A 25,182-nucleotide genomic window follows, 5' to 3' on the forward strand; every position below is an offset into this window, starting at 1 on the left:
CATTTCTGAGGCTTTTTTCCTGAAGCTTCGTTTCTGAGGCTTTTTTTCTAAAGCTTCATTTCTGAGGCTTTTTTTCTGAAGCTTCGTTTCTGAAGCTCTGTTTGGAGGCTTTTTTTCTGAAGCTTCCTTTCAGAGGCTTTTTTTTCTGAAGCTCTGTTTGGAGGCTTTTTTCTGAAGCTTCATTTCTGAGGCTTTTTTCAGCCTCTGAAACCTCCGTTTGAGAGGCTGGGTGGGGCTATATTCGGAGTATAAGACGCACTCAGATTTTCACCCTCCTTTTTTGGAGGAAAAGGTACGTCTTATACTCCGAAAAATACGGTACATTTCTTAAGCACTAAACAAAGAACTAAGTCTACATTTCTTATGTGCTAAAACCCCACCTCTCTGATGTACTAAATAATGAACAAGCACTAAAATATATGCATGCAATTTTATACAAATTATTTGCACTTATGTCAGTATACTTGGAGACAGAGAAAAAGAAAATACTATAAATTAAGAAAACAGTGCATATGCCTAAATATTCTCCAAACAGAATTACTTGAGATCATCCAATTGTTGAACTATGGGAAAAAATATTTAGACACTTGCTGGGTCTTCAAGAATATTACCAATTTAAATTGCTAGTGATGAATGTCCCAGTCATACACATACACTCGGTTATTAGAATAACTTGATTACAATTTATGCTCCTCGGTTGGTATGTGAAATTAGGGCAGGGCTGTCAAACTCCCGGCCCACAGGCCGGATGCGTCATGTGCTGGCCACGCCCATGCCCGGTTTAGCAAAGGGGGGAAAAGTCCCAATACGTCACATAACGCAGCTGTGACGACGTGAGTTTGACACCTCTAAATTACAGGCATTTAGTTTTTACTTACATCAGAAATGCTACCCTCCATTTCAGTCCTATTCTTTGGAACCTACTCCTCTTTGAAAGATATTTGAAGTCCAAACTCCTGAAGTTCAAAAATGTTCTTTAGGAAGCAGGAAGGGCCTTTCGTTTCAAAATGTTTTCAACTAAATTGTAATATTTATTGTTAATACTTGCTTCTTCTATTGGATTCTATTTGGATCATTTTGCTTGTATACGCTAAAGTGCTAGCACATATCAAATAGCAATACTACTATGATTGGATGGAGAAAGAATGTCCTTCCCGCTCTCAAGTACCAGCCAATTTATGATCAATTATAGCGCTGCCTTAGACACATAGCCAACATTTAAAAGATGCTCTCCTACCTTTGTCAGAACAGCAGTATGGTCATTTCCACAGCTGATGTAGACAACTTTTTGAGTCCTTAAAAGTTTCACATGGCAAGGAGATTCCCGATCTGCATTAAAGAGTATAAAAAGCTATAAAACTTGGCTATTCCAAGGAGAAAGGAACTGCTACAGATCCCAGGTCCTATTTGACCGCTTGTTCTTCAAATGTTGCAGACCAGTTGCTAGAATTCTCAAGGATGGCCATGGTGCTTGGAAGATTTGAGTGGCTGAAGACAATGCGTAGGGTAATCAGATTGGGGAAATTTACTAAGCTTGCCTTCACTAAATTCTGGTTAAAAGGTCTTCTGGAATCTGATGGCTGTAATATTTAACAGCCTTTTTTTTTTCTGTGTAAGGAGGACTTTTTGCCAAGCCTCTCTTTTGCAGCTACCCACAATTGTATGAACAAGAGAAGGAAGCCCACAAAGAAGGCTCCCCATTCAAAGACTTAAAATCCTCCATGATGGATCTTCCCCAAGGGAAAAGCAGAAGGAATGGCTTCTACCCTGTAAGCATTTTGACTGAGTTTGTGTCAAGATCAAAGCATGCTTATGTTGTTGCAACCATTATCGCTTCTCAACTTGCCAAAGGACTAGGGGGGAGGAAAAGGTGAGACGGAATGCAGGCTCCAGACTTCAAGGAGGAAAGCCCTGAGGGCCAAGGACACATCTGCAGGTGTCAGCCAAAACCAGAGACTCTTTCTCATAACAATACAATGATAGTCAATTGGACAATGTGACCTGCACTAAAAGGGGTGAGGGGGAATTCTATAAGGTAACTATGTGGGTTTGCATGGGAATTAGATAGAGCTGGTATTGCCTTCAATAGTATCAAAATGATGTACTCAATAAAGTTTTGCATTGAGACATTGGCAGGTTTCCAGTGTGCTTGCTTTAGTTGGGTTCGTCAACAGAACGGATGATGACAGCTCACTTTTCATAAAGGATTTTCATAAAGCACAATGGCAATGTTTTAAGGCCATTCCACTAAAGAAAAATACATGCCCAACCACACAGTTGTAATGGGCCTCATATCAATTCCACCAGGCCGATTAATACACAGAGATGGTTAAGTATCTGAACTAGGCAGAAAAGAGAAGGAAAGAGTTTCATCTCCTTAAAATCTCCCTCTCTTCCTTTCCATTTCTGTGGCTGTTCAGAGATACGCTTGGGCTAAGATGTTTTATAGATGGCACTTTCCACCGGTAAGACTGGCAAAGATGTTTAAAGACAAATCAGCTAAATGTTGGAAATGTCACCAGGCACCTGGGTCGTATTATAATATGTGGTGGAAATGCACAGAAGCCAAAAAATATTGGACAAAAATATATACGTGGTTGGAGAAGATGACACAACAACATATTGATTTGAAACCCGAAATATTTTCGTTGGGGATTTTACTAGAAAGTTATAGTAAAGAGAATGTATATTTAATTATTCATGTAATAACTGCAACTAGGATTGTATTTGCGCAAAATTGGAAAAGTGAAGATATTCCTACGGATGAGAATGTGATTAGGAAAATATTAGAATGTGCAGAAATGAATAGGTTAACACTTGTAATTAAAGAGAAGGAACAAACTGAATATTATATTGTATGGGAACTATTTTACCGATGGCTAGAGAATAAATATGAAAGTTAGAAATAAAAGTAGATGAGTGAAATACAGAAAATATATTAATAGAATTAAATAAGCTTAGAAGAGAATTGTTACAGTATTAGATATGCTATGTATATCAGTATTAAGAATAGGCAAATAAAGAATATGGCTGTAAATTTTAATTGTTATTGCATAAGACATTTGTACCCAGACGACACACTGTTTAATGGAAGATGACTGTTTGTATTAAAATATAATAATAAAAAATTATAATAATAATAATAATAAAAAGAGATACGCTTGGGCTGAGAGAGAGAAGCAGCATGAAGAAATCTCTGAGGAAAAAACGGAAGAATTGAGTTGGAAACTTCTGCAACATCTGGAGAAAAGACATCTTTTAAGTACCTTTCTCGTCACTCAAACCCAGCTGTCCAGAGGTGTTCTTCCCCCAGCCAAACACAGCTCCTGAGAGGGACAAAGCAAAGCTGTGTGCTCCACCTGCAGCCACCTGAGACAACGGGACCCCGTCAAGCGATCTGACACGTTGAGGAGTGTCCTGCAAAGGGAATTCTTTACCGAGCCCAAGTTGTCCGTGGTTGTTCTGTCCCCATGCAAAGAACTGTCCATCTGTGGGGGAGGGAGGGGAGAAATAAAACCCAGAGCTCAGAAAAAAAACAAACTTTTTTCACCTCCCAGCATATAGGTAGTCCTCGACTTACAACCATTCATTTAGTGAACACTCAAAGTTAAAATGGCAGTGAAAAAAGAGGCTTATTTTTCACCCTTATGACCTTTGTAGCATTCCCCATGATCAATCATGTGATCAAAATTCAGATGCTCGACAACTGGTTTGTCCTTATGACCGCTGCTGTGTCCCACGTGATCACCTTTTGCAGCCTTTTGACAAGCAAAATCTGTGGGGAAGCCAGATTTGCTTAACAACCGGGGTGCTAGCTTATCAACTGCAGTGATTCGCTTAATAACGGTGGCAAGAAAGGTCATAAAATGGAGCAAAACTCACTTAACTAACGTTTCGCTTAACCACAAAAATGTTGGGCTCAATTATGGTCGCAAGTCAAGGACTACCTCTATTGCAATCACATGAAGAAAAGCTAACATGTTATTTCTTTAAAACATTTATACAGCTACCCATCTTATATCGAGATATATATATATATATATATATATTTGAGATAATTAGAGAGAGCCAGTTTGGTCTAGTGGAGGCCTGTCAAGCTGGCGGCCAGCAGGTTGGATACGGCCCACACAGGCCACACCCAAGCCTGCGCAGGCCACACCCACCCCAGCTCCGCAAAGGCAAAAAACATCCTGATACGTCACGATACAGCCTGCAATGCGATCGGGTTTGACTCCCCCTGGTCTAGTGAAATGTGTCCAATCTTGGAACTTTAAGACTTGTGGACTTCAGCTCCCAGAATTCCCCAGTCATTATAGCTCCATTACAGTTGTATGTTAAGAACTACTTATAGCGTGCCGAATAGATGTACTTTTGAGAAATTCTACTGTTGAAACTAGTATATTTCAGATATTACAGAGAATTACCATTTTTAGAAACATTATCTTCTGTTGACAAGAAAAAGAAGTGAGGGTCATCCTCTTTTTGAAACTTTTCCCAGAACTGTTACTATCATTGAGTAGAAACTTGTTTAACTGGAAGGGTAATTTAATAAGAAAAGTTGAATTATTAAATGTTAAAATGGTCATACCAGCTGCTAGAGCTAGACAATGCCAGTTCCCGCACGAGACCTGCAGGATCATCTCTTGGTTTAGCTTTTTTATTAACCTAAGAAAATAAAATAAATTACACACTTTAACAAACGTGCAGAGGTGTAATATAATTACCTGGTTTTCATTATTATCATCTCTATTACAGAGATTGTAACAGTGAGACTAATTTAGGCAATATTATCATAGTCCTAAAACATTATTGGCTTGAATTTTAAAAGAAAACAAGAAACATAGGAGTGCTTTATTATTAAATATAATCATGTACTTAGTGGATGAATATCACAGAGGACACAAAAATGAATCAAGAGATGTCTATTAAATCACTTGCATGTAACAGAATAACAGAGTTGGAAGGGACCTTGGAGGTCTTCTAGTCTAACCCCTGCTCAAGTAGGAAACCCTACATCACTTCAGACAAATGTCTGTCCAATCTCTTCTTTAAAACTTCCAGTGATGGAGCACCCACAACTTCTGAAGGCAGGCCGTTCCACTGATTAATTGTTCTAACTGTCAGGAAATTTCTCCTTAGTACTAGGCTGCTTCTCTCCTTAATTAGTTTCCACCCATTGCTTCTTGTCCTGCATTCAGGTACTTTGGAGAATAGGTTGACCCCCTCTTCTTTGTGGCAGCCCCTCAAATATTGGAAGACTGCTATCATATCACCCCCAGTCCTTCTTTTCATTAAACTAGGCATACCCAATTTCAGCAACTGTTGTTTATATGTTTTAGCCTCCAGTCCCTTAATCTTCTTTGTTGTTCTTCTCTGCACTCTTTCTAGAGTCTCAACATCTTTTTACATCGTGGCGACCAAAACTGAATGCAGTATTCCAATGGCCTTACTAAGCTATTATAGAGTTATTAACACTTCACATGATCTTGATTCTATCCCTCTGTTAATATATCTGCAATCTTCCACTGTCTTTCACTTTTTTATGGAAAAACAGATTTCCTTGAAATCAATCTGCAATCTTCCACAAGAATAAGAAAAGTCCGACAAGCATAATCTCTCATCTTTACCTTGGAATTGTTACAGCATCTTCCGTCGTTGTAAGGCCCAACTGCCCATCACTTCCTGCGCCCCAGGAAAAAAGCTGGCCTTGGTCACTAAGCGCGACATTATGAGACTCACCACAGGCCACATGGACAATGTGCTGATCGGCTAAAGCATCAATTTGTTCTGAGGGAAAAACAAGTGAAAGGTTGAACCTTTCCAAGAATCCAAAACCTTTTACCTCATGCAACCCTTCGAAGCAGAAAGAGTGGAAGGGGAAGAAGAGAGAGAGCTCAAAACCCAAGATTCGTTAAAGCTATCATAGCTGAGTTGACCATGAGCCTCAACTCCTAAATATAAAGAGGTAGTATCTTGTAGGTCATTTGAAGTTGTGCAAAACTGCTGAAAACCTTTGAATTTTCAGAATTCTCCATCAGGCAAGTGGACTAGAATAGGGGTCTCCAACCTTGGCAACTTTAAGACTTGTGGACTTCAACTCCCAGAGTTGGAGACCCCTGGACTAGAACATAAAAGTAGTTAGAAGATTTCTATTTCCAAAACAAAAGATTTATTTATTTAAGAACATGTATGTGGCCGTCCACCTCACTTTCAGTCCAGGCAGATGACAAGGATAAAAACCCAATACAAAAACAATAAAAAATAAGCCCCCATCAATCTTGCGACAAAATCAAATGAGTCGTTTGATGGGCTCCATCCCACTCTGGGATCCCCAGCCCCATTGGCAAAACTAGATCTTCAGGGCCTTGCGAAGGACTGTCAAAGTAGGGGCCAATCTTATTTCCCTCCAGAGAGAAGGAGCCACCATAGAGAAGGCCATTCTTCTTGGACCTGCTAGATGGACCTCTTAAGGAGAAAGGACCCATAACATTCCCTGCCTCCCCCCTCTCTAGTGGGTCAGGTACATATGACTGGCAAAAGATGGTTCTTCAAAGATTTGGTTCCTCCTGCAACTTATCATAACTGAACACTACTACGCATCTAAAAATATCCAATTTGCATGTCTGAAACTTCCCTAAATATTATGCCATCTGATACAGATACAGTAGTGGCCAAAATTATGGAAACCTTTTGGGAAAAGTGTATTTTCTAAAACTAGCTAATAACACCACTTTTTTTGAGAGTAGTACTAAAATTATACATCAATGGAAAGATAATTTAATCAAGAATGTAACTTTTATGAAGGATTTGCTATTAGAATAGCAATTATAAAGAAGAAAAGTGAAACGAGATATACAAAAATATCACCATAGAAAAAACGAGATACACAAATATTATCACCATATCAGTTAATACTTAATTGGGTAACCTTTAGCATGAATGACAGCCTTACAACATCTTCCCATGGAGTGAACCAAGTCTTTTAGTTCTGCAGCTGTTATAATGTGAAACCAAGATGGAATGATTGCTTCTATTAACTGGGTTTTATTGCTGGGTTGCTTCTGACTAACAAGTTTCTTTAGTCGGCTCCACAAATTTTCAATTGGGTTAATGTCTGGGCTATTCCCAGGCCATTCCAGCAGTGGAATATGATTATCTTGAAACTCCAAAAAAAAGTAGTGTTATTAGCCATCAGACCTCAAAAATACACTTTTCCCAAAAGGTTTCCACAATTTTGGCCAGTACTGTATCAGCCAATTTTTTCCTCTGTCCCCACTATTGTCTACTCCATGCTAGTTCTGTTACAAAACTGTAGTGTTGCCAGTTTCCCATAATGCTAAACTGCAACTACCCTCCACGAGAATCTTTTTTTCTAGATCAGGGGTCAGCAACCCGCAGCTCTGGAGCCTCATGTGGCTCTTTTATCCCTCTGTTGCGGCTCCCTGTTGCTGGTCAGCTCCACAATCGATAGGGCTTTTGGTTAGGACAGGTAGAGGAAAAAGGATGCCACGCTAGGAGGAGATTCTATGGTGGGAGAACTGGACTTCTCGTCAGCAGAGGAAAAAGGACATCACACTAGGAGGAGACTTTGATGTGGGGACCGGACTTCCGGTGGGCTCCAGAATTGGAATGGGAGCTTCTGGTTAGGACTTTTTTTTTTTTGTAAATATTTTTTATTTATTTTTTCCAAATTTAAACATAAAACATAACTTTCAAGAGCAAAAATCTCGATCCGGTCATAGGTGGTTACCACGCTTACATTCCTTTCACAAGCTCAATTCACAATTTCCATTACATCTTTTATAAGTAAACAAAAAAGGAAAGGAGAGAAGATAAAAAAGAAATTCAAAACTTAAAAAAAACCAGTTTTAACTCAAATTTAACATTTTCATCTATATAAATCCATTATATCGATCCAAAATTAGTTTCAAATTCACTTTCACTCATTTTTACATCTGCATAACAATTCTAAACATATCTTTATTCTTCTTTATCTTATATCTTATACAAGTCATATCAAAATAATTTTTACAATATTCTAACCTCTTGTTAAGTGTTTACCTTACAATGTTATCACCATTTATTCTTAATTTCAATTCAATACCACTCCATTTTTATTATATTTTATAAAACAACATTTTGTCTAATTTTAATCCTTTGACCTTATCCTCAAATCAGTTTACCTTAGTTTTTTTTTTTTCTCCCAGTTTACATATTACAGATTTCTCACAAAGGAATTTTGTGGCTCTTTGAGTGTTTAAGGTTGCCGACCCCTGCTCTACATAGCAAGGAGAAATTCTTGTTTCTCCATTATACTGGGATAAAATGGGCAGTGATGCTTTACCAGTATTCAGTGCACTGTTCCTGACAAATCTCTCAAGTGTCAAGCTAAAAACAATTTAACAGGAGACCAAGACATTCATTTAGCATGCGAAGACTATTAAGGCACACTCTTTTACTCTTCAATTTCCCAGAGCTTTCTAGGAAAGTGCTATGAAGCGGTGAAAAATATATCTGAGATGATCTCCAGTTAACACCCTAACATTATTATCAAGAACTCGTCAGACTGAAAATAGCAATTCGGGAGAACAGCCTCTCCTAGTTTCCTTTAAGAGGCTGCACAGAATTTCAAAGCAGATGGATTTCAGCAACCTTCCAGATGGAATGTAATTTTGGACAGTGCAGCTTGTTCCTTTGATGCCACTTGAGTTCCAGGGGAAGTAGAAAAGATATGCAGAATTCCCTTAGTTGGGCCATCTCAGACTGTGCAAGTTTGATGGCTTCAGGGTGCTTACCCAATGCCTAGAAGTGGTGAGGGCATAAACAAGGATAAACTGATTGCAACTCCAAACTGAGTGTCTCTGCGTTTTTGAGCCCCTGTTGTGGCCGGCCAGCGGCCAGCAGATCTGGCAGCAGATTTGGACAGTGAGGAGGTTGGGGAGGAACATGGGCCAGTCCAGGAGTCTGGGGAAGGCTCTGATGAGGGCTCTGCGTCGGAGGCAGAGAGGAGGCCAGAGCCGTATGCCAGTTATCAGCTGCCTTTGGAGTCAAGCATCAGTGAGGCAGACAAACAGCTGGAGCCTGTTTCCAGTGTGTGCATGCGCAGAGTTGCCAGACGAAGGGAACAGCTAAAGAACAAGGGTTGACTTGGGAGTAAGGCCACAGGTGGACGATGAATGGCCCCTCCCAGAGGGAATAAAGGAGGAGCAAAAGGGGAGGTGTTTTGCAGGTGACAATTACCGTGTTTCCCCGAAAATAAGAAAGGGTCTTATTTTCTTTTGACCCCCGAAATATGGCCTTGGCCTTATTATCGGGAGGGTCTTATTATTTTTCAGGTGCAGGAGGCCCCTAAACATAGGCCCACTGCAGGGGAACTGGTGCCGGAGCACTGACCAGCTGCTTTGCCGGTTCTGCTCAGGCTGCTGCCTCCAGCAATCATGGCAAGTTTTAATTTGCTTCCCGTGCAAACAGCATGAGATGAGGTGGGGGGGGCGAATGGTGGGGGAACATGCCCCACGTGCACCTGCCATCCACCCGGAATGGCCTCACGGAGGCCATTCCCGCAAATCGTAGCTTGCACCCCCCTTCTCTTAGTGGCGACCGCAAACGAACTCTTGCCAGCCCTAGCCCTGTTGACCTGGGGGGACGGGTACTGGCGCTGGAGCCACCGGGAGGGGCATTTTTTCTCTCCCCGGTCTCCAGAGGCTTTCCTTGAGCCTCCAGGAGGGCGAAAACGACCTTTCCAGGCTCCAGAGGCCCTCTGGAAGCCAGAAACGAGCCCGTTTCCAGCCTTCCCGAACTTCCGTTAGGCCCGTTTTTCGCCCTCCCTGAGCCTCCGTGCACACCTTGCACTTACCTGCATCCAAAACAGACTGCGTGGGGACTCCTGGGAGGGGCAGGGTGGGCGGGTCCAGCCAGGAGTGGGATTTGCGGGTTGTCCGAACTGCACAGACTCTTAGCTAGAGGTTCTCCCAAACCCCTGCAAACCCCCAGCAGCCCACCCCTTGTTTGGGACTGTGAATTGTTTGTGAGATACCTCGGCTCTTGTATTTATTGGTTTCGTTTTTAATTATATTGTTCACTTTGTTTTATATTGGCTTTCTACAGTATTGTCAATCACTCAGAATTTTTTGTTATATGCAACCATATATACATTTTGAAAATAAAAAAGTAAAATTCCAAATCCAAAAGAATTTTGGTCCTTTCAAAGGGCCAACGTTTAAAAATTGTTGGTTTGGAGACACACATGAATTTAGTGGAATAAACAAACTGAATTATGGAAGTTTGACCAAACTATCCTCAAGTTAGTACATATGTTTTGCATTTCTTAACCAAGCTAGAGACCAGACTGTATTCATATTGGAAAAGAACAACACGTTACAGGCATGTTTCCAAAATCTACCCTGCAGATGGCAAAATATAATTATTTTCCAAAAACCTCAGTTTGTGTGGGAATAATCTGTGGGGGATAACAGTACTAAACTGGACTATTGGTTCTGCAGGCAAATAGGTTGAGAAGGAAAATCCATGAGAACATGATTGTAAAAGGAGAAATTTATTTTTAAAACTTGTTACCATTGGGGCCACTTCAAAAGATAAACGAATTTTTCCCAATATGTATTTCCCCCAAAATAAGACCCTGTCTTATATTTTTTTTGAACCCTCAAATAAGTGCTTGGCCTTATTGCCATGCACTCAAAAGCCTGATTGGGCTTATTATCAGGGGACGTCTTATTTTGGGGGAAACAGGGTAGCTACAAACTTTTTCACTTCTCTACCTTCAATAATACATATAGAAACACTAAAGGTTTTGTTTTGTATTTGTTCAATCATCAATGTTTGGAATGCTGGCTGACAATTTCCTTATTTCCATGGTTTGGGGTATCTCAAAGTAGTTTAGGCTTAACAGGGAAAATATCCAATTAGATTGATAAAACAAATATTTAAAGTATTTGAAATCAGCCCAGTAAAAAAATTTAAGACAGAAATGATGAAACATACTAAAATTACCCAAAACTACCCTGTTTCCCCCAAAATAAGACATCCCTTGATAATAAGCCCAATCGGGCTTTTGAGTGCATGGCAATAAGGCCAAGCGCTTATTTTAGGGTTAAAAAAATATAAGATAGGGTCTTATTTTCAGGGAAACATGGTAGGAGACCTCCAAGATGCCTTCTAATCAGTGGTGAAATGTTACTGGTTCGCACCGGTTCAGGAGAACCGGTAGTGATAAAAACTACCGGTTCAGGCGAACCGGTAGTAAAGAAAAGCTACCTTTCCGATGATCAGCTGTCCTGCGCAATTTAAAATCGCTAGAAAGCAGGAAATCCTGCTTTCTAGTGAATCTAAATCACGCGACATAGCTGTTCCCCCCCTCGCTGTTCTACTTACCTTCCCAACCCTCCTTTTTCCACGCGAAGTGCACATTTGATGCGTACTGTGCATGTGTACACGCATCATGCGCTTGGCGCGCACCACGCATGCACAGGCAGTGAACCGGTGACAAACCACGGGAAGATTTCACCACTGCTTCCAACTCTGTTATATTCCTTTCTCCTCCTCTTTTCCCCACAACAACCACCACCTTGTGAGGTGAGTGGGGCTGAGGGACAGTGACCAGCCCAAAATCACCCAGGTGGCTTTCATGCCTAAGGCAGGAATATGATACCACCATGCCCTCCTCACATCTCTGAGATCAGTGGTGGGACACTGTAGGTTTAACAACCGGTTCGGTGATTACGTTCTTTATGTACACATGCACAGTTTTACAAATACTAACCTTCTGTGTTACCACCTGGGAGTAACACAGCTGAGGCGCAGCAATCCACTCTGCCGTGCCAATCAGCTGAGAAGAGAAAGGTAAGTAAAGTGCAGGGGCGGGTGGGCGGGCCAACCTGATCGTCTGAGCGAACTGGTTCGCTCCCAGCTGATCATCGGAGCTACCGGTTCGCCTGAACCGGTCCGAACCAGTAGAATCCCACCCCTGCCTGAGACCGTAACATTTTAAAAAAGCAAAGCACAGTCTGTGTCTATAAAGAGACTTCCCCATCCCTACCTTTTAGAATTTGAAATAGAGTCCATAAAATCTATATCATCTGAGACTTTCTATCCATCAGACCAGAGGAGAGAGAAAGCTGCTTTAGTGATTTTGGGAAAGCAACTGTTTGCAAAGCTGCCAAAATCTGAATGAGTAAGAGACTACCAGCATTCTTTTAGCTCTCTGTCAACATCATGGACAAACTGAAACAGGGTGCTCTTGTTGCTGCAAGTGTAAGGAGAAGGATATAATTTGAACAAGACACACTCTGGACGTGACACTTCATGGTTCCTGACAAAGGTTATTTTGAGGTCAGATAGAAAGAGCAACTTAAGCAGGGGTGAAATCCAGCAGGTTTTGACAGGTTCTGGAGAACCGGTAGTGGAAATTTTGAGCAGTTTGGAGAACCAGCAGCGGAAATTTTGAGTAGTTCAGAGAACCAGTAAATACCACCTCTGGCTGTCCCCAAAATGGGGTGCAAATGGAGATTTTGCAGTATCCTTCCCCTGCCACGCCCACCAAGCCACACCCACAGAACCTGTAGTAAAAAAAATTTGGATTTCACCACTGAACTTAAGCCAGATCTTCTAGAGGAGAAGGAAATTACCTTCTCATTATAGAGTTTTATAGAGACTCTTAGTTCACCATTAAAAAGTCCTAACTTTTTCTTAACTTTTCTTATACTGGTCACTCCCCACAAATAATTCAAATAATCTACTATCAAACACAGTATTGATAATATCGCTCCCCAATGTTTCCACCGTTTGGAGCACGTGTCACAACAAACCCTGTTTGTGAAAGTGTCCTCTAACTTGCTTTCAAAAGTTCAGATGTGCTCATCAGCAAAAAAACCCCAACATTTGGAACCCCTGATTAACAATACAGTCACAGAAAAAACATAAATATAAGAATGATAATTCAAAACTCTTCTTCTTCTTCTTCTTGTGCCATATCTGTCATCGGACATTAGATGGTGATCCTATTTTTAACAACAGCCACATGAAAAAGTGCTGTTGAGTTTTGTCCAAACCAGTCTCTTAGATTTTGAAGCCATGATGTTCTTCTCCTGTTCGTTTGCCTTCAATTTTTCCCTCAAAACTATTAGAAACAATAAATGCCAACAGAGACAAATCATGAAAATGAAAGGATTTGGAATCAAGAGCTCAAAATCAACCCACCTGGCTTGCCACCTTCTCTCTCATGACCGAGTTGGCCTTTGGTGTTCACCCCACAGGTGTAAACTTCCCCATCTTCCAGCAAGAACACAGAGTGGTGTTTCCCACAAGCCACTTCCTTGACACTCCTCTCGTGAACGAATTCAGTGGTCTGAGGTTCAGGGATGACCGCCTGCAGAGTACTATCTGAGCCAGGAAATCCGAAAGACCAATATCCCCAACATAACATCTTCTCCGCTTTCAGCAAGGCATGGATCTTGAAATTTTCCTGCAGATGAAAGAAAAAGAAATATCTCTCTCTCAAAAAAAAGAAAATAATAGGGATTGCTGTGACCCAGGCCCAAGTAGTTAGTATTAAATACAAACAGTTCGAAAACAAATAGACTTTATTAGAACAGCTGGGAATTAACTCATTCTCAGTGTAGTTTGCTACACTAGTCATATTTCGTGTAGCAGATAAAAATGAATTTCCCAGATCACATTTTTCCTGCTTCTACTAGTTGCTGTTCAATCTCCTTCAATAAAGTGGCCCAAATAGCAATAGTACTTAGACTTATATACTGCTTAACAGTGCTTTACAGCCCTCTCTAAGTGGTTTACAGTCAGCCTATTTACCCCAACAATCTGGGTCCTCATTTTACCAACCTCGGAAGGATGGGAGGCTGAGTCAACCTTGAGCCGGTGAGACTCGAACTGCTGGTAGTCAGCAGAATTAGCTTGCAATACTGCATTCTAACCACTGCGCCACCACGGCTCCTATTAAGTTCTTTATCCAGAAGTCTCTGCCAGTTCACTTGCCCATTGTGGGACGCTAATGAAAAGCAGAGATTTTATTTCTTGTTCTGATTCTTGAGAAAAAGCTGCAGCAATAGTTGTGTTGAAATCTCAGGTTGTCACTTTTGAAAGGGCAGCTTCTGCTCTGCTGATCATTACTGCCTAACTACAAACTTCTCTTATTCCCTTCCCCACATTATCAGTGGAAACAAACAGCCAAATGTGCTGAACAATGAACTATATTAACCATAATCAAGAAGAGTGGAATTCTTCTGCTCTTTTATTCCTACCCTCAAGGAAAACAGATTTGCTGCTAACTGTTTATCCTCAAGTCATGCTTAATTACCCCATGCTGGAAAGAATAAATTATATAAGATGTTGCAAGTGCTTACAGTACATATTGCAAAAGTACTCCTCTCTACTTCAGACAATTAAAACCTACAGGTCACAACAAAGTACAATGCGTCAAATTCAACTAGGAAGAAGCACTTGGGGAAAAACAGGGTAGCAAACAGAGCACTTTTCTACAAGTAGAAGTAGTATTATTATTATTTTTATTTTTATTAATTTAATTTATATACCGCCCTTCTCCCAAAGGGACTCAGGGCGGTGTACAGCCAGCATAAAAACACACAAATATAAAATTTAAAAACAATTTAAAAATATTAAATAGTTTGGCCCATCTAATTAAAATAAAGCTACCCAATTTAGACATTTAAAATTAAGAATTAACAATTAAAAAATTAAAATTAGGCCAGCCCGGCTTGTTGAAATAAAAGCGTCTTGAGGGCCCGGGGGAAGGTGCGTAAGTTGGGAATCCTCCGTATCTCAGGGGGCAATTCGTTCCAGAGGGCAGGAGCCGCCACAGAGAAGGCTCTCCCCCTGGGGGTCACCAGCTGACATTGCTTGGCCGACGGCACCCGGAGGAGCCCCTCTCTGTGGGAGCGATTTTCCAGATGTAGCTGTTTTCAGGAGTTTCAGTGAGGGCTCTGGAAAACAGGATAGCAACTAGAGCACTTCTAGTTCTAGTTCACAATCCACGTTCTCCTGGATGCATGGCTGTCTTTGGAAGATCACATGACGGCCGTGGCCAGGGGAGCTTTTTATCGGGTTCGCCTGATGCACCAGTTGCGTCCCTTTCTGGACCGGGATGCCCTGCGCACGGTCACTCATGCCCTCGTCACGTCACGTCTGGACTACTGCAATGTTCTCTACATGGGGCTCCCCTTGAAGAGCACTCGGAGGCTCCAACTGGTCCAGAATGCGGCCGCGCAGGTGGTTATGGGTGCGACTCGGTGCACCTACATAACACCCCTCCTGCGTGAGCTGCACTGGCTCCCGGTGGTCTTCCGGGTGCGATTCAAGGTGTTGGTTACCACCTTTAAAGTGCTCCATGGCTTAGGACCGGGGTATATACAAGACCGCCTTCTGCCAGCAACAACCTCCCACCAGCCAATACGCTCCCACAGAGAGGGACTCCTCAGGGTGCCGTCGGCCAAACAATGCTGATTGGCATATGAAATTTACAATCAAAAACAAGAAATAGATAAAATTATATTAGATTCAGAAAATAAATTAATTAGTAGAATTTATAAATTTCTCCTACGCTATAAATTGGAAGAAGAGACAGTCAAAGAAACGATGATTAAGTGGGCTCAAAATATCAAACACACAATACCTTTGGAAAAATGGGAAAAGTTCTGGCAGGAAAACCTAAAGTTAACGAAAGCAACGGCATACAAGGAAAACCAACTGAAAATGTTTTATCGGTGGCATATGTCTCCAACCAGATTGGCAAAAATACAACCTAAAAATAGCCCAATTTGTTGGAAGTGCAAAAAGGCACAAGGGACTTTCTATCATTTATGGTGGACATGCCCGGCAGCAAAGAAATTTTGGTCTAACATCAAAAAATGGTTGGAACAAATAACAAAAACACAGATTGAAAAAGAACCAGAAACATTTTTATTAGGAATATTTAACAAATCATACCCTAAGGATATTAAATATCTTACAATTCACATATTAACTGCTGCAAGAATAACCTACGCAAGAAATTGGAAACAAGAAAAAATACCAAGTGAAACAGAAGTAATAGGGAAAATTTTAGAATGCGCTGAAATGGATAGGTTAACCAAAGAATTACAAGAAAAAGAAGAATCAGACTATTATAAAATATGGAATAGTTGGTATAATTGGTTAAAAATCTATGTGTTTTAATATGGTTGTACACCGCCCTGAGTCCTTTGGGAGAAGGGCGGTATAGAAATCTAATAAACTCTTAAACTCTTGTTCTACCAGTAGGCATTAACAAGATGTAGCTGTTTTCATGGGTTTCAGTGAGGGTTTTGGAAAACAGGATAACAAATAGAGCGCTGGTCTACAAGTAGGCATTTTCCAGACATAGCTGTGTTCATGAATTTCAATGAGGGTTCTGGAAAGCAAGTTAGCAAATCAAGTACTTGTCTACAAGTAGGCATTATCAAGATGTAGCTGTTTTCATGAGTTTCAATTAGGGTTTTGGGAAACAGACAGCAAATAAAAGACTTATTTATAAATAGGTATTTTCCAGACATAGCTGGGTTCATGAGTTTCAATAGCAATAGCACTTAGACTTATATACCGCTTTACAATGCTTTACTGTACAAACACCTGTACAAACACCTTTGAAATGCCATTTTTATAGCACTGTGGAGTTATCTTGTTAATTTGTATAAGCAATAGGACCTAATATACCGCTTCACAGTGCTTTATAGCCCTCTCTAAGTGGTTTACAGAGTCAACCTATTGCCCCCAATAATTTGGGTCCTCATTTTACCCACCTCGCAAGGATGGAAGGCAGAGTCAACCTTGAGCCTGGTGAGATTTGAACTGCCAAATTGAAAGCAGCCAGCAGTCAGCAGAAGTAGCCTGCAGTACTGCACTTTTACCACTGTGCCACCATGACTCGATGAGTGTTTTGGAAAACAGAAGAGCAAATAGAGCACTTTACTACAAGCAGGCATTTTCAAGATGTAGCTGTGTTCATGAGTTTCAGATGAGTGCTACATTCATTCTCCCTCAAGTTCTGAAACACCTCCCTCCTGATTCATCCCAAATTAAATCATCTACCAGTCTAGCCACTCTGTGCATCCGAGGAGGTGAGCTTCAGCTCACAAAAGCTTATGCCTTTTAATTGTTTTTTTAAGAGGAAAAGATGCTATCACCTGGTCTCTTCCAAACTGAATCCAAACACTTCTTTCTAACCAAATGTGAAGCGTTGCAGCTGGCAAAGCACCCATCAGAGCAAGTAAGTCTCGGTATTGTTGTTGGCTGGACATTAATGCCAGAACAAATGTGTTTTGCTAGACATTGTTGGTAATTTATTGCTTGCTCATGCCACCAGAAGCTGCGCGAGGAAAAGCACAGCACATCCTCATATTTTATGACAACTTAATCTTTCAGTAGAAAGCATCCGGTAACATTAGAATTACCGTAGATAGAATTAGCTATCCACAGTATAGCAGCCTAACTAATAGCTCAATTCACATGAAACCGTGCCTAGAGAGGTTGAAAAATGAAATGGTTAAGGGAGTAAAAAAAAGGCACTTGTGTATAGGTAGGAGTGTGTGTTCAATCCCATTCTGAGATGTCTTGAGTACAATTTATTCCAAACTGAAGCCGGCTGAGAATATTGTGCTCCCAAACAGAGGCTGGGAAAAACAGTGCCAGCAATTTTCTGATGGCACAAAATAACCAATCTGTTCTTTACCAAGGAGGAAAAAATCACAGCAGGCCTGTACTTTAAAACAGGGATCCCCAGCCCCCAGTCCCTGGACCAGCACCGGGCTGCGGCATGCCAGAAACTGGGCCACGCAAACAAGCAAAGCCCCATCTGTGGGACCCAGGCAGAATGTGAAATCACGCTCCTTCCAGGCTGAGGGAAAAACCTCAATGGAGCGGGTCCGAAAGGTTGGGGGCCATTGCCTTAAAGAGCTAACTAAAAAAGCTCCTATTACTTATAGCAGGGGTGTCAAACTCGATTTCATTGAGGGCCGCATCAGGGTTGTATTTGACCTTGGGTGGGCGTGGCCAGGGTGGGAGTGGCCAGCTCAACTTCACTCATGTCAGGGGTGCCTGTGGCGGCCCGAGCACTCTGCCAGTGAAAACGGGCTCCCAAGCTCCGTTTTTGGCTGCGAAAGCCTCCTGCAACCCTCTGCCACTGAAAACAGAGCTCGGGATGGCCGCATTTTCACTGGCATAGCGCAGGTTGGTTCTTCCTGTTTCCAGAGCGGCCCGGTTGGCCAGATTTAAGCACCCTGCGGGCCGGATCCAGCCCGCAGGCCTTGAATTTGACACCCCTGTTTTATAGGAACTTTTCAAATGCATAAAATGGAGCTACAACTTCCTTTGAGTCAATTCATACAAAACTGCTAATAATCTTTTGTGTGTTTGTGTGCCGTTGAGTCAGTTTTAACCCCAGGCAAATTCCTGGGATGATCTCTGCAGTTTTCTTAGCAAGGCTCTTGAGAGAGAGTGACTGGCTCAAAGTCACCCATCTAGCTTCATGCCGAAGGCAGGAGTAGAACTCATGGTCAGCTGGTTTCTAGCCTGGCGCCTTAACCGCTGCATCAAGATGGCTCTCATGACAATAATTTAGTAATATGGATTTTTTTTTCCAACAGGGATGAAAGCAAAGATTGAAAGTATTGTTTTCCCTAAAGCAAAAATTACAATCAATTTGCAAGACAGTTCACTGAACAGGATAAAGAATGCATATCCTGGACAAAAGGCAGAGGATCAATCAATCAGATAAATATAATAAAAATTATGTGCATGATTCATACAATAAACGTATTAAGCCTTACAAATGAAGGTAAATATACCTGTCCCAGGTTAATGTTGCAGGATCCAATCTGGGTCAGTCAGCAGGAACGGAGGTTTAATCTTCCAGGTTTTTGCACCCATGCTGGAGCCCATCTTCAGAGAACTTCTGTGTGCTTTGCACTATTCTGTGTATGGTATTTATATGGTGCCTGGTTGAGTGTGGCTTCTTATCGGTTGATTTGATGGCCAGCTATTATTGTAATAACCTTTGTGGCCTTCAAAAACCCAATGTAGAGAAAAGTTGCCGGAGGATGGGCTCCATCCACAAGTCTGAAAGCTCGGAAGACTAAATCTCTGGTCCTGGTGACTAACCCAGATTGGATCCTGTAACTTTAAGCCTTGTTTGAACAGACCACAATGGAAATCCACACCATTGTCTATAAATGGAAAGAATGTGAAAAGGAAGGTCCTTCCATTCAGCCTATCCCTAACCCTGTCACGGATCCTATTGTGCTGACGCCATCATGGGAAAAAGGTTTATTTGCACACAGTCACGTACAATTACAGGCCTACAATTGACAAGTGAGGTTTCATCACAGGCCATTGCAAGATATGTATCTCTAGCACACTTCCTTCTCTGATTCAGGCGAAATAACCGATTGGCAGGCAGACAGACAGGGAAAGGCTTCTAATCTGTTATTTTCATTTGTACTGGACAAAGTTTGGAGATTGCATGAGCCTCACTCAGCATTGTGATTTATGGCAGCCTTCCTGAGCCAGACATGCACATTGCAAATCCTTGAAAGCATGGATTGTGAATTGTGGGGGGTTAAAGTCCACACATTTGGAGCATGGACAGATCAGACACATTTATGGAGCATGCACATTTACCAGCCAGGTAATATTTTTTTTCAGGTAATATTTTTATAATACAATCACCACATCTGGTGGAATTTTACAAAAACTCCAGATTACATTATCTTCCAGTGGAACGTATTTTTCAGCCAATTGTTCCAACTCTCTCTTTTTTTTTTTTCTTATCACCAGAAAATCCTTTACAAAAGGAAAAAAGGAACAGCTGTACAACCGATAAAATTAGCAGCTATCCACTAGGAAACCCTCCAAGGATAATATTCCATCCAGACAAACATTACTGTCATGGCAATAAAGAGTGTGGGAGAAGAGTGCACTAAAAGCAATAAGGTTTGTGTAGCATCAAGTCAAGGGTTTTTTATTGTACTGCATTCTGCTACTAATTCCTTGGCTGCCTCCCATTCACTGACACACCAAGAGAGAAATCAGTGGTCGGGTTTGTATTATACCACCTTTACCAATATGCAAAAATATATACTATACTCAAACTCACAAAAGCAAGCTCCAATTCATGAGAGGCACGCCTGTCTCTCTGTGTGTGTTTTGTGTGTGTGTGTGCATTTGTGCTCACCTCTCTGCTTTCCAAGGTGCATTTAAACCTTCTGATGTCCATTCCCTCCCATTTTTGAAAGGATGCCAATACCATCCTATCCACCCTAGCTTTGCATCGGAGAGATGATGATCTGCACACTGAAAAGTATGCATCACAGAGATGAGGTCATCACCAGCTCCTGGAAACTGGCTGTTGGGAAGCAGACAAGAAAACACCTCCCAGGTTCTCCCAGTCAGCCTGGATGACTGGGAAAAAGAAGAGATGAGAGGGTGGGGAACAGGGGAATAACTTTCAACAGCTTCTCCAGCACTACCAGGTGCAAACGCAAGAAAAGAAATCCAGGAACAGGACAGAGTCCAATTCTGCTGAACAGGACAGAGTCCAATTCTTCAGGATTTATGTTGCCCCTAGTGGGTGTCTACTTTCCTAGACCATGTGGCACATGCCTAGCTATTTGGCAGGTCTGGAGGCCATAGAAAAATTCCAGAGATCAATACAACACCCACTCTTCTCACTCAATGCTCCTCCATTATCTCAGCTCTTTGACAGTTGGCTAATATCTGCAGTGTATTTAAGGAGTAAATAAACCGTTTGAACACCGTTTGAGGACCCAGTTTGTGGGGGCAATAAGCTGACTTTGTATAAATATACAAAAGTATGAAGGTAAAATCATATAAAGAGCCTTGATGGTACAGTGGTTAATGCACCCTGTTATTAACACAGCTGCCTGCAATTTCTGCTGGTTCGAATCTCTCCAAGGCTCAAGGTTGACTCAGCCTTCCATCCTTTCTAAGGTAGGTGAAATGAGGACCCAGTTTGTGGGGGCAATAAGCTGACTTTGTATAAATATACAAAAGGATGAAGGCTATTGCTTAGCGCATTGTAAGCCGCCCTGAGTCTCCGGAGAAGGGCGGCATATAAATCAAATTAAAATAAAATAAAATAAAATAAAATAATAAAAAAAAACAATTGCTTTTCCAAAATATATTCTACAAGTTCCTCTGCGGGGGATCCCTCAGAATGAGATGTTCCTGAACAAGGACCACCAAAGGGAATGGACATCCTGCATTGGATTGTGTGCAGAAATCTTCAAATTATAAAATGGAGAGGAGCCATTTGGGCATCAAGTCTCTCAGAAAGGTTAGATTTTGTAAAAAAAAAAAACCAAAAAAAAAAAAACCAAACCTATATTGGTTGGGATCCATTCTCCCCATCCCATAGCAGGGAACAGAAATGGGGATTCCCCATTCAAACGCACAGATTTGTGTCCCCTCATAAGCACAATGTTTAGAATAGAATAGAATAGGATAGAATAGGATAGGATAGAATAGAATAGAATAGAATAGAATAGAATAGAATAGAATAGAATAGAATAGAATAGAATAGAATAGAATAGAATAGAATAGAATAGAATTCTCTATTGGCCAAGTGTGATTGGACACACAAGGAATTTGTCTTTGGTGCATATGCTCTCAATGTACATAAAAAGACAAGATACCTTCATCAAGGTACAACACTTAATGATAGTCATAGAGTACAAATAAGCAATCAAATCCTACTAGGAAACAATCAATATAAGGATACAAGCAACAAAGTTACAGTCATGCTTGTTTATACCTGTATAAATGGAGATCATACAGACATAACTTAAAATAGAGCAGCCTTTCTTATCTATCCCAAAGGTGCTTTTTTTCAAAAAGGCAACTGGAGTTTGTTTTTCCTTGAAGACGTTTCACTTCTCCTCCAAGAAGCTTCTTCAGTTTCAGTTTTCAGTTCTTGGAAACTTGTCGGTAAGAATATATGTCGGAAAAGCCACTGCTGAAGAAGCTTCTTGGAGGAGAAGCGAAACGTCTTTAAGGAAAAACACAGGTCCTTTTGAAAAAGGACAACTGTGAACTGGATGACAACAGTTGGGACAACTGTGAACTGGATCAGAGTTTCCAACCTTGGCAACTTTTAAGACTTGTGGACTTTAACTCCCAGAATTCCTCAGCCAGCAAAGCTGGCTGAGGAATTCTGGGAGTTGAAGTCCACAAGTCTTAAAAGTTGCCAAGGTTGGAGACCCCCTGATTCCTGGATGACTGCAAATCTCCATAGAAACTTTCTTATTCTACCATAGAACCCCCAGGAGGACCGTATCTCCAAAATGCATGCAAGATCTTACCTAAGATGGGCAGGAACCGTGGCACCTGGGGACCGCTAGGCTTGAAAAGAAAGAACCGGATAAATCCCGCTTCGCTTTTGCAATGAACGGGGGGGATCTGCTTCCATCCACCCCATGCTAAAGTTGGGGATGCGGATGATGGGGACCCAGCGAGGCCAGGATCAGGAGACACACACACACGCATGCATGCATGCATGCATGCAGAATCCGGATTAAAGAGGGGGGGGGGGCGATCCTAGCTAGCGCTTCTTTAGGATCGATCCTTAAGGAAGCCTGCCCTTAGGGACCCGCGCACACCACCCAAAAAGCTGGGAGTCCAGTCCAGCCGCCTCCCCGTTGGCGCCCAAGCCCCAGCAAGGTGGAAAGAAGGAAAGCACCTGGTCACTTGCTCCAGCCGGGGTTCCCCAGCCGCCGCAGCCCCCGGGGGATCCAGCCGCGACCGCAGACTCCGGCAAGGGAGCGTCACCCCCCCTAAACAAGGAAGTTTTCCTTGCTCCTCCAGCAGCCCCCCCCCCACGCGCCCCTCCCGCGAGCGCCAGTCAGACAGACAGCCAACCGGAGTGACCCAATGGGTAGATCTTCCTCCTGGGCCAATAGGAACCTGGCTAGATGATGACGTAGAGGAGGGGCGGGGCTACGGGATAAATTTTGGGGAGGGCGAAGGAGGAGGGAGTCATACACCCCTCACCCACCCCCACCCCAGAGGCTGCCAGGAGGGGTGGCGCCGGCTCTGCTTGTCCAATGTAAGCGCAGCAGGCGAGAGGCGTGCAAGCCGGGCATTTAGGATCGCTCAGATCTCAATCCTCATCCATCCCCCCCCCCTTGGAGAAACCCTGAGTCACATCGACTCAGGAGAAAAATCGGGATACGGGCAGGGGTGGGTTCTTAATTTTTTTTTACTACCGGTTCTGTGGGCGTGGCTTATTTTGTGGGCGTGTCTTGGAGGTCGTGTGACTAGGTGGGCGTGGCTAGCTGGTCAGTCTCATTTCTGGAAGGTCCTCGCACTTACGACTAGTCCTCGCACTTACGACCGGGCGCATTTGTTTGCTTTTAACACTGATCAGCTGTAGGAGGGCCCTTTGAAGCCCTGAGGCAAGAGTTTAAACAGGTTTTTTTCCCCTCTAGTCATCAGCTGGGACTCAGGAGGCAGCAATAGATTGGGGGTGGGACCAAATAAAAGGTAAGAATAACGTGGGAGGGCGGGGGGGGAGAGAACCGGTTCCCTGACGTCATATCGTCACCGCTACCGGCTTGGCCGAACCGGACCAAACCAGGAGGAACCCACCACTGGATATGGGCAGTCCTGGGGTGACATCCTGGTAGCGGTATTCCAGTATTTGTGGAGGGGCTGCCACAAAGAAGAAGGGGTCAAATTATTCTCCAAAGCCCCTGAAGGCAGGACGAGAAATAATGGTTGGAAACTAATCCAGGAATGAATAAAATAAACCTGGAATTAAGGAGAAAACTTCCTTAACAGTGAGGACCATTACCCAGTGGAACGGCTTGCCTTCAGAAGCTGTGGGTGATTCATCATTGGAGGTTTTTAAGAAGAGACTGGACAGCCACTTGTCTGAAATGGTATAGGGCCGTGATGGCGAGCCTATGGCACGCGTGCCACAGGTGGAACGTGGAGCGCCATATCTGTGGGCACGCAAGTGTTGCCCTAACTCAGCCCCAGCGCGCATGCTCATGCAGGTCAGCTGATTTTCGGGCCTTCCAGGCCCACCGGAAGTCGGGAAATGGGCCATTTCTGGCCTCTGGAGGGCCTCCGGGTGGGAGGGGTTGGGGAAGGCTGCTTTTGCCCTCCCCAGGCTCCTAGAAAGGCTCTGGAGCCTGGGGAGGGCGAAAAACTGGCTTTCCGGTCCCGGGAGAGCAGAGAGAGCACGGGGGTTGCACGCACATGAACGGTGGGGCGGGGTGCACTGAATTATGGGTGTGGGTACATGCATGCACGACACCCCTGTGCTCCCCCCTGCTTTTGGCACGCAATGGCAAAAGGGTTAGCCATCACTGGTATAGGATCTCCTGCTTGAATAGGGAGTTGGACTAGAACAGTGATGGGTAACCCTTTCGGCACCGAGTGCCGGAAGCACGTGTGCGCACACACAGCCATAATGCAATGCGCGCACGACCCCACCCGCACACACCCCGTGCATGCGCCCGCAACCCTCACATATGCCCCACCCACCACGCATTTCCCCACAACCCCCATCTGCGTGGCCAGGAGGACTTTTTATCAGGTTCGCCTGATTCACCAGTTGCGTCCCTTTCTGGATTGGGACTCGTTACGCACGGTCACTCACGCCCTTGTCACCTCACGCCTGGACTATTGCAATGCTCTCTACATGGGGCTGCCCTTGAGGAGCACCCGAAGGCTCCAACTGGTCCAGAATGCGGCCGCGTGGGTGGTGACGGGAGTGATGTGGCGCTCCCATGTGACCCCCCTCCTGCGCGAGCTGCACTGGCTCCCAGTGGTCTTCCGGGTGCGCTTCAAGGTTTTGGTTACCACCTTTAGAGCGCTCCATGGCTCAGGACCAGGGTACTTACGAGACCGCCTTCTGCCACCAGTAGCCTCTCACCGACCGGTTCGCTCCCATAGAGAGGGGCTCCTCAGGGTGCCGTCGGCCAAACAATGTTGACTGGCGGCCCCCAGGGGGAGAGCCTTCTCTGTGGGGGCACCTGCCATCTGGAACGAGCTCCCCCCGGAGATACGGAGGATCCAAGACTTACGCATCTTCCGCCGCGCCCTAAAAACGTTTTTATTTCAACAGGCTGGTCTGGCCTAACTCTCCCTTTTAAA

The 25,182-nt window shown here is 43.1% G+C and overlaps 1 protein-coding gene across 1 annotated transcript in view; it reads right to left on the bottom strand.

Moving 5' to 3' along the window:
- The window catches only part of HERC3 (HECT and RLD domain containing E3 ubiquitin protein ligase 3), a 52,793-nt gene extending 29,970 nt beyond the window's left edge, over positions 1-22,823 (bottom strand). Inside the window, exons 1-6 of the mRNA XM_070949189.1 lie at positions 22,760-22,823; positions 13,216-13,480; positions 5,628-5,787; positions 4,589-4,665; positions 3,267-3,488; positions 1,238-1,329 (exon numbers count right to left, since the gene is read on the bottom strand). Of these exons, the coding sequence (XP_070805290.1) occupies positions 1,238-1,329; positions 3,267-3,488; positions 4,589-4,665; positions 5,628-5,787; positions 13,216-13,441 (777 nt within the window). The 5' untranslated portion in view covers positions 13,442-13,480; positions 22,760-22,823. The remainder of the gene's footprint in view (positions 1-1,237; positions 1,330-3,266; positions 3,489-4,588; positions 4,666-5,627; positions 5,788-13,215; positions 13,481-22,759) is intronic.
- Positions 22,824-25,182: the final 2,359 nt, after the last annotated feature.

This window comes from Pituophis catenifer, unplaced genomic scaffold, assembly GCF_029215685.1.
Source record: "Pituophis catenifer annectens isolate HBS135680 unplaced genomic scaffold, rPitCat1.0.hap2 SCAF_8, whole genome shotgun sequence".
NCBI classification, from domain to species: domain Eukaryota; kingdom Metazoa; phylum Chordata; class Lepidosauria; order Squamata; family Colubridae; genus Pituophis; species Pituophis catenifer.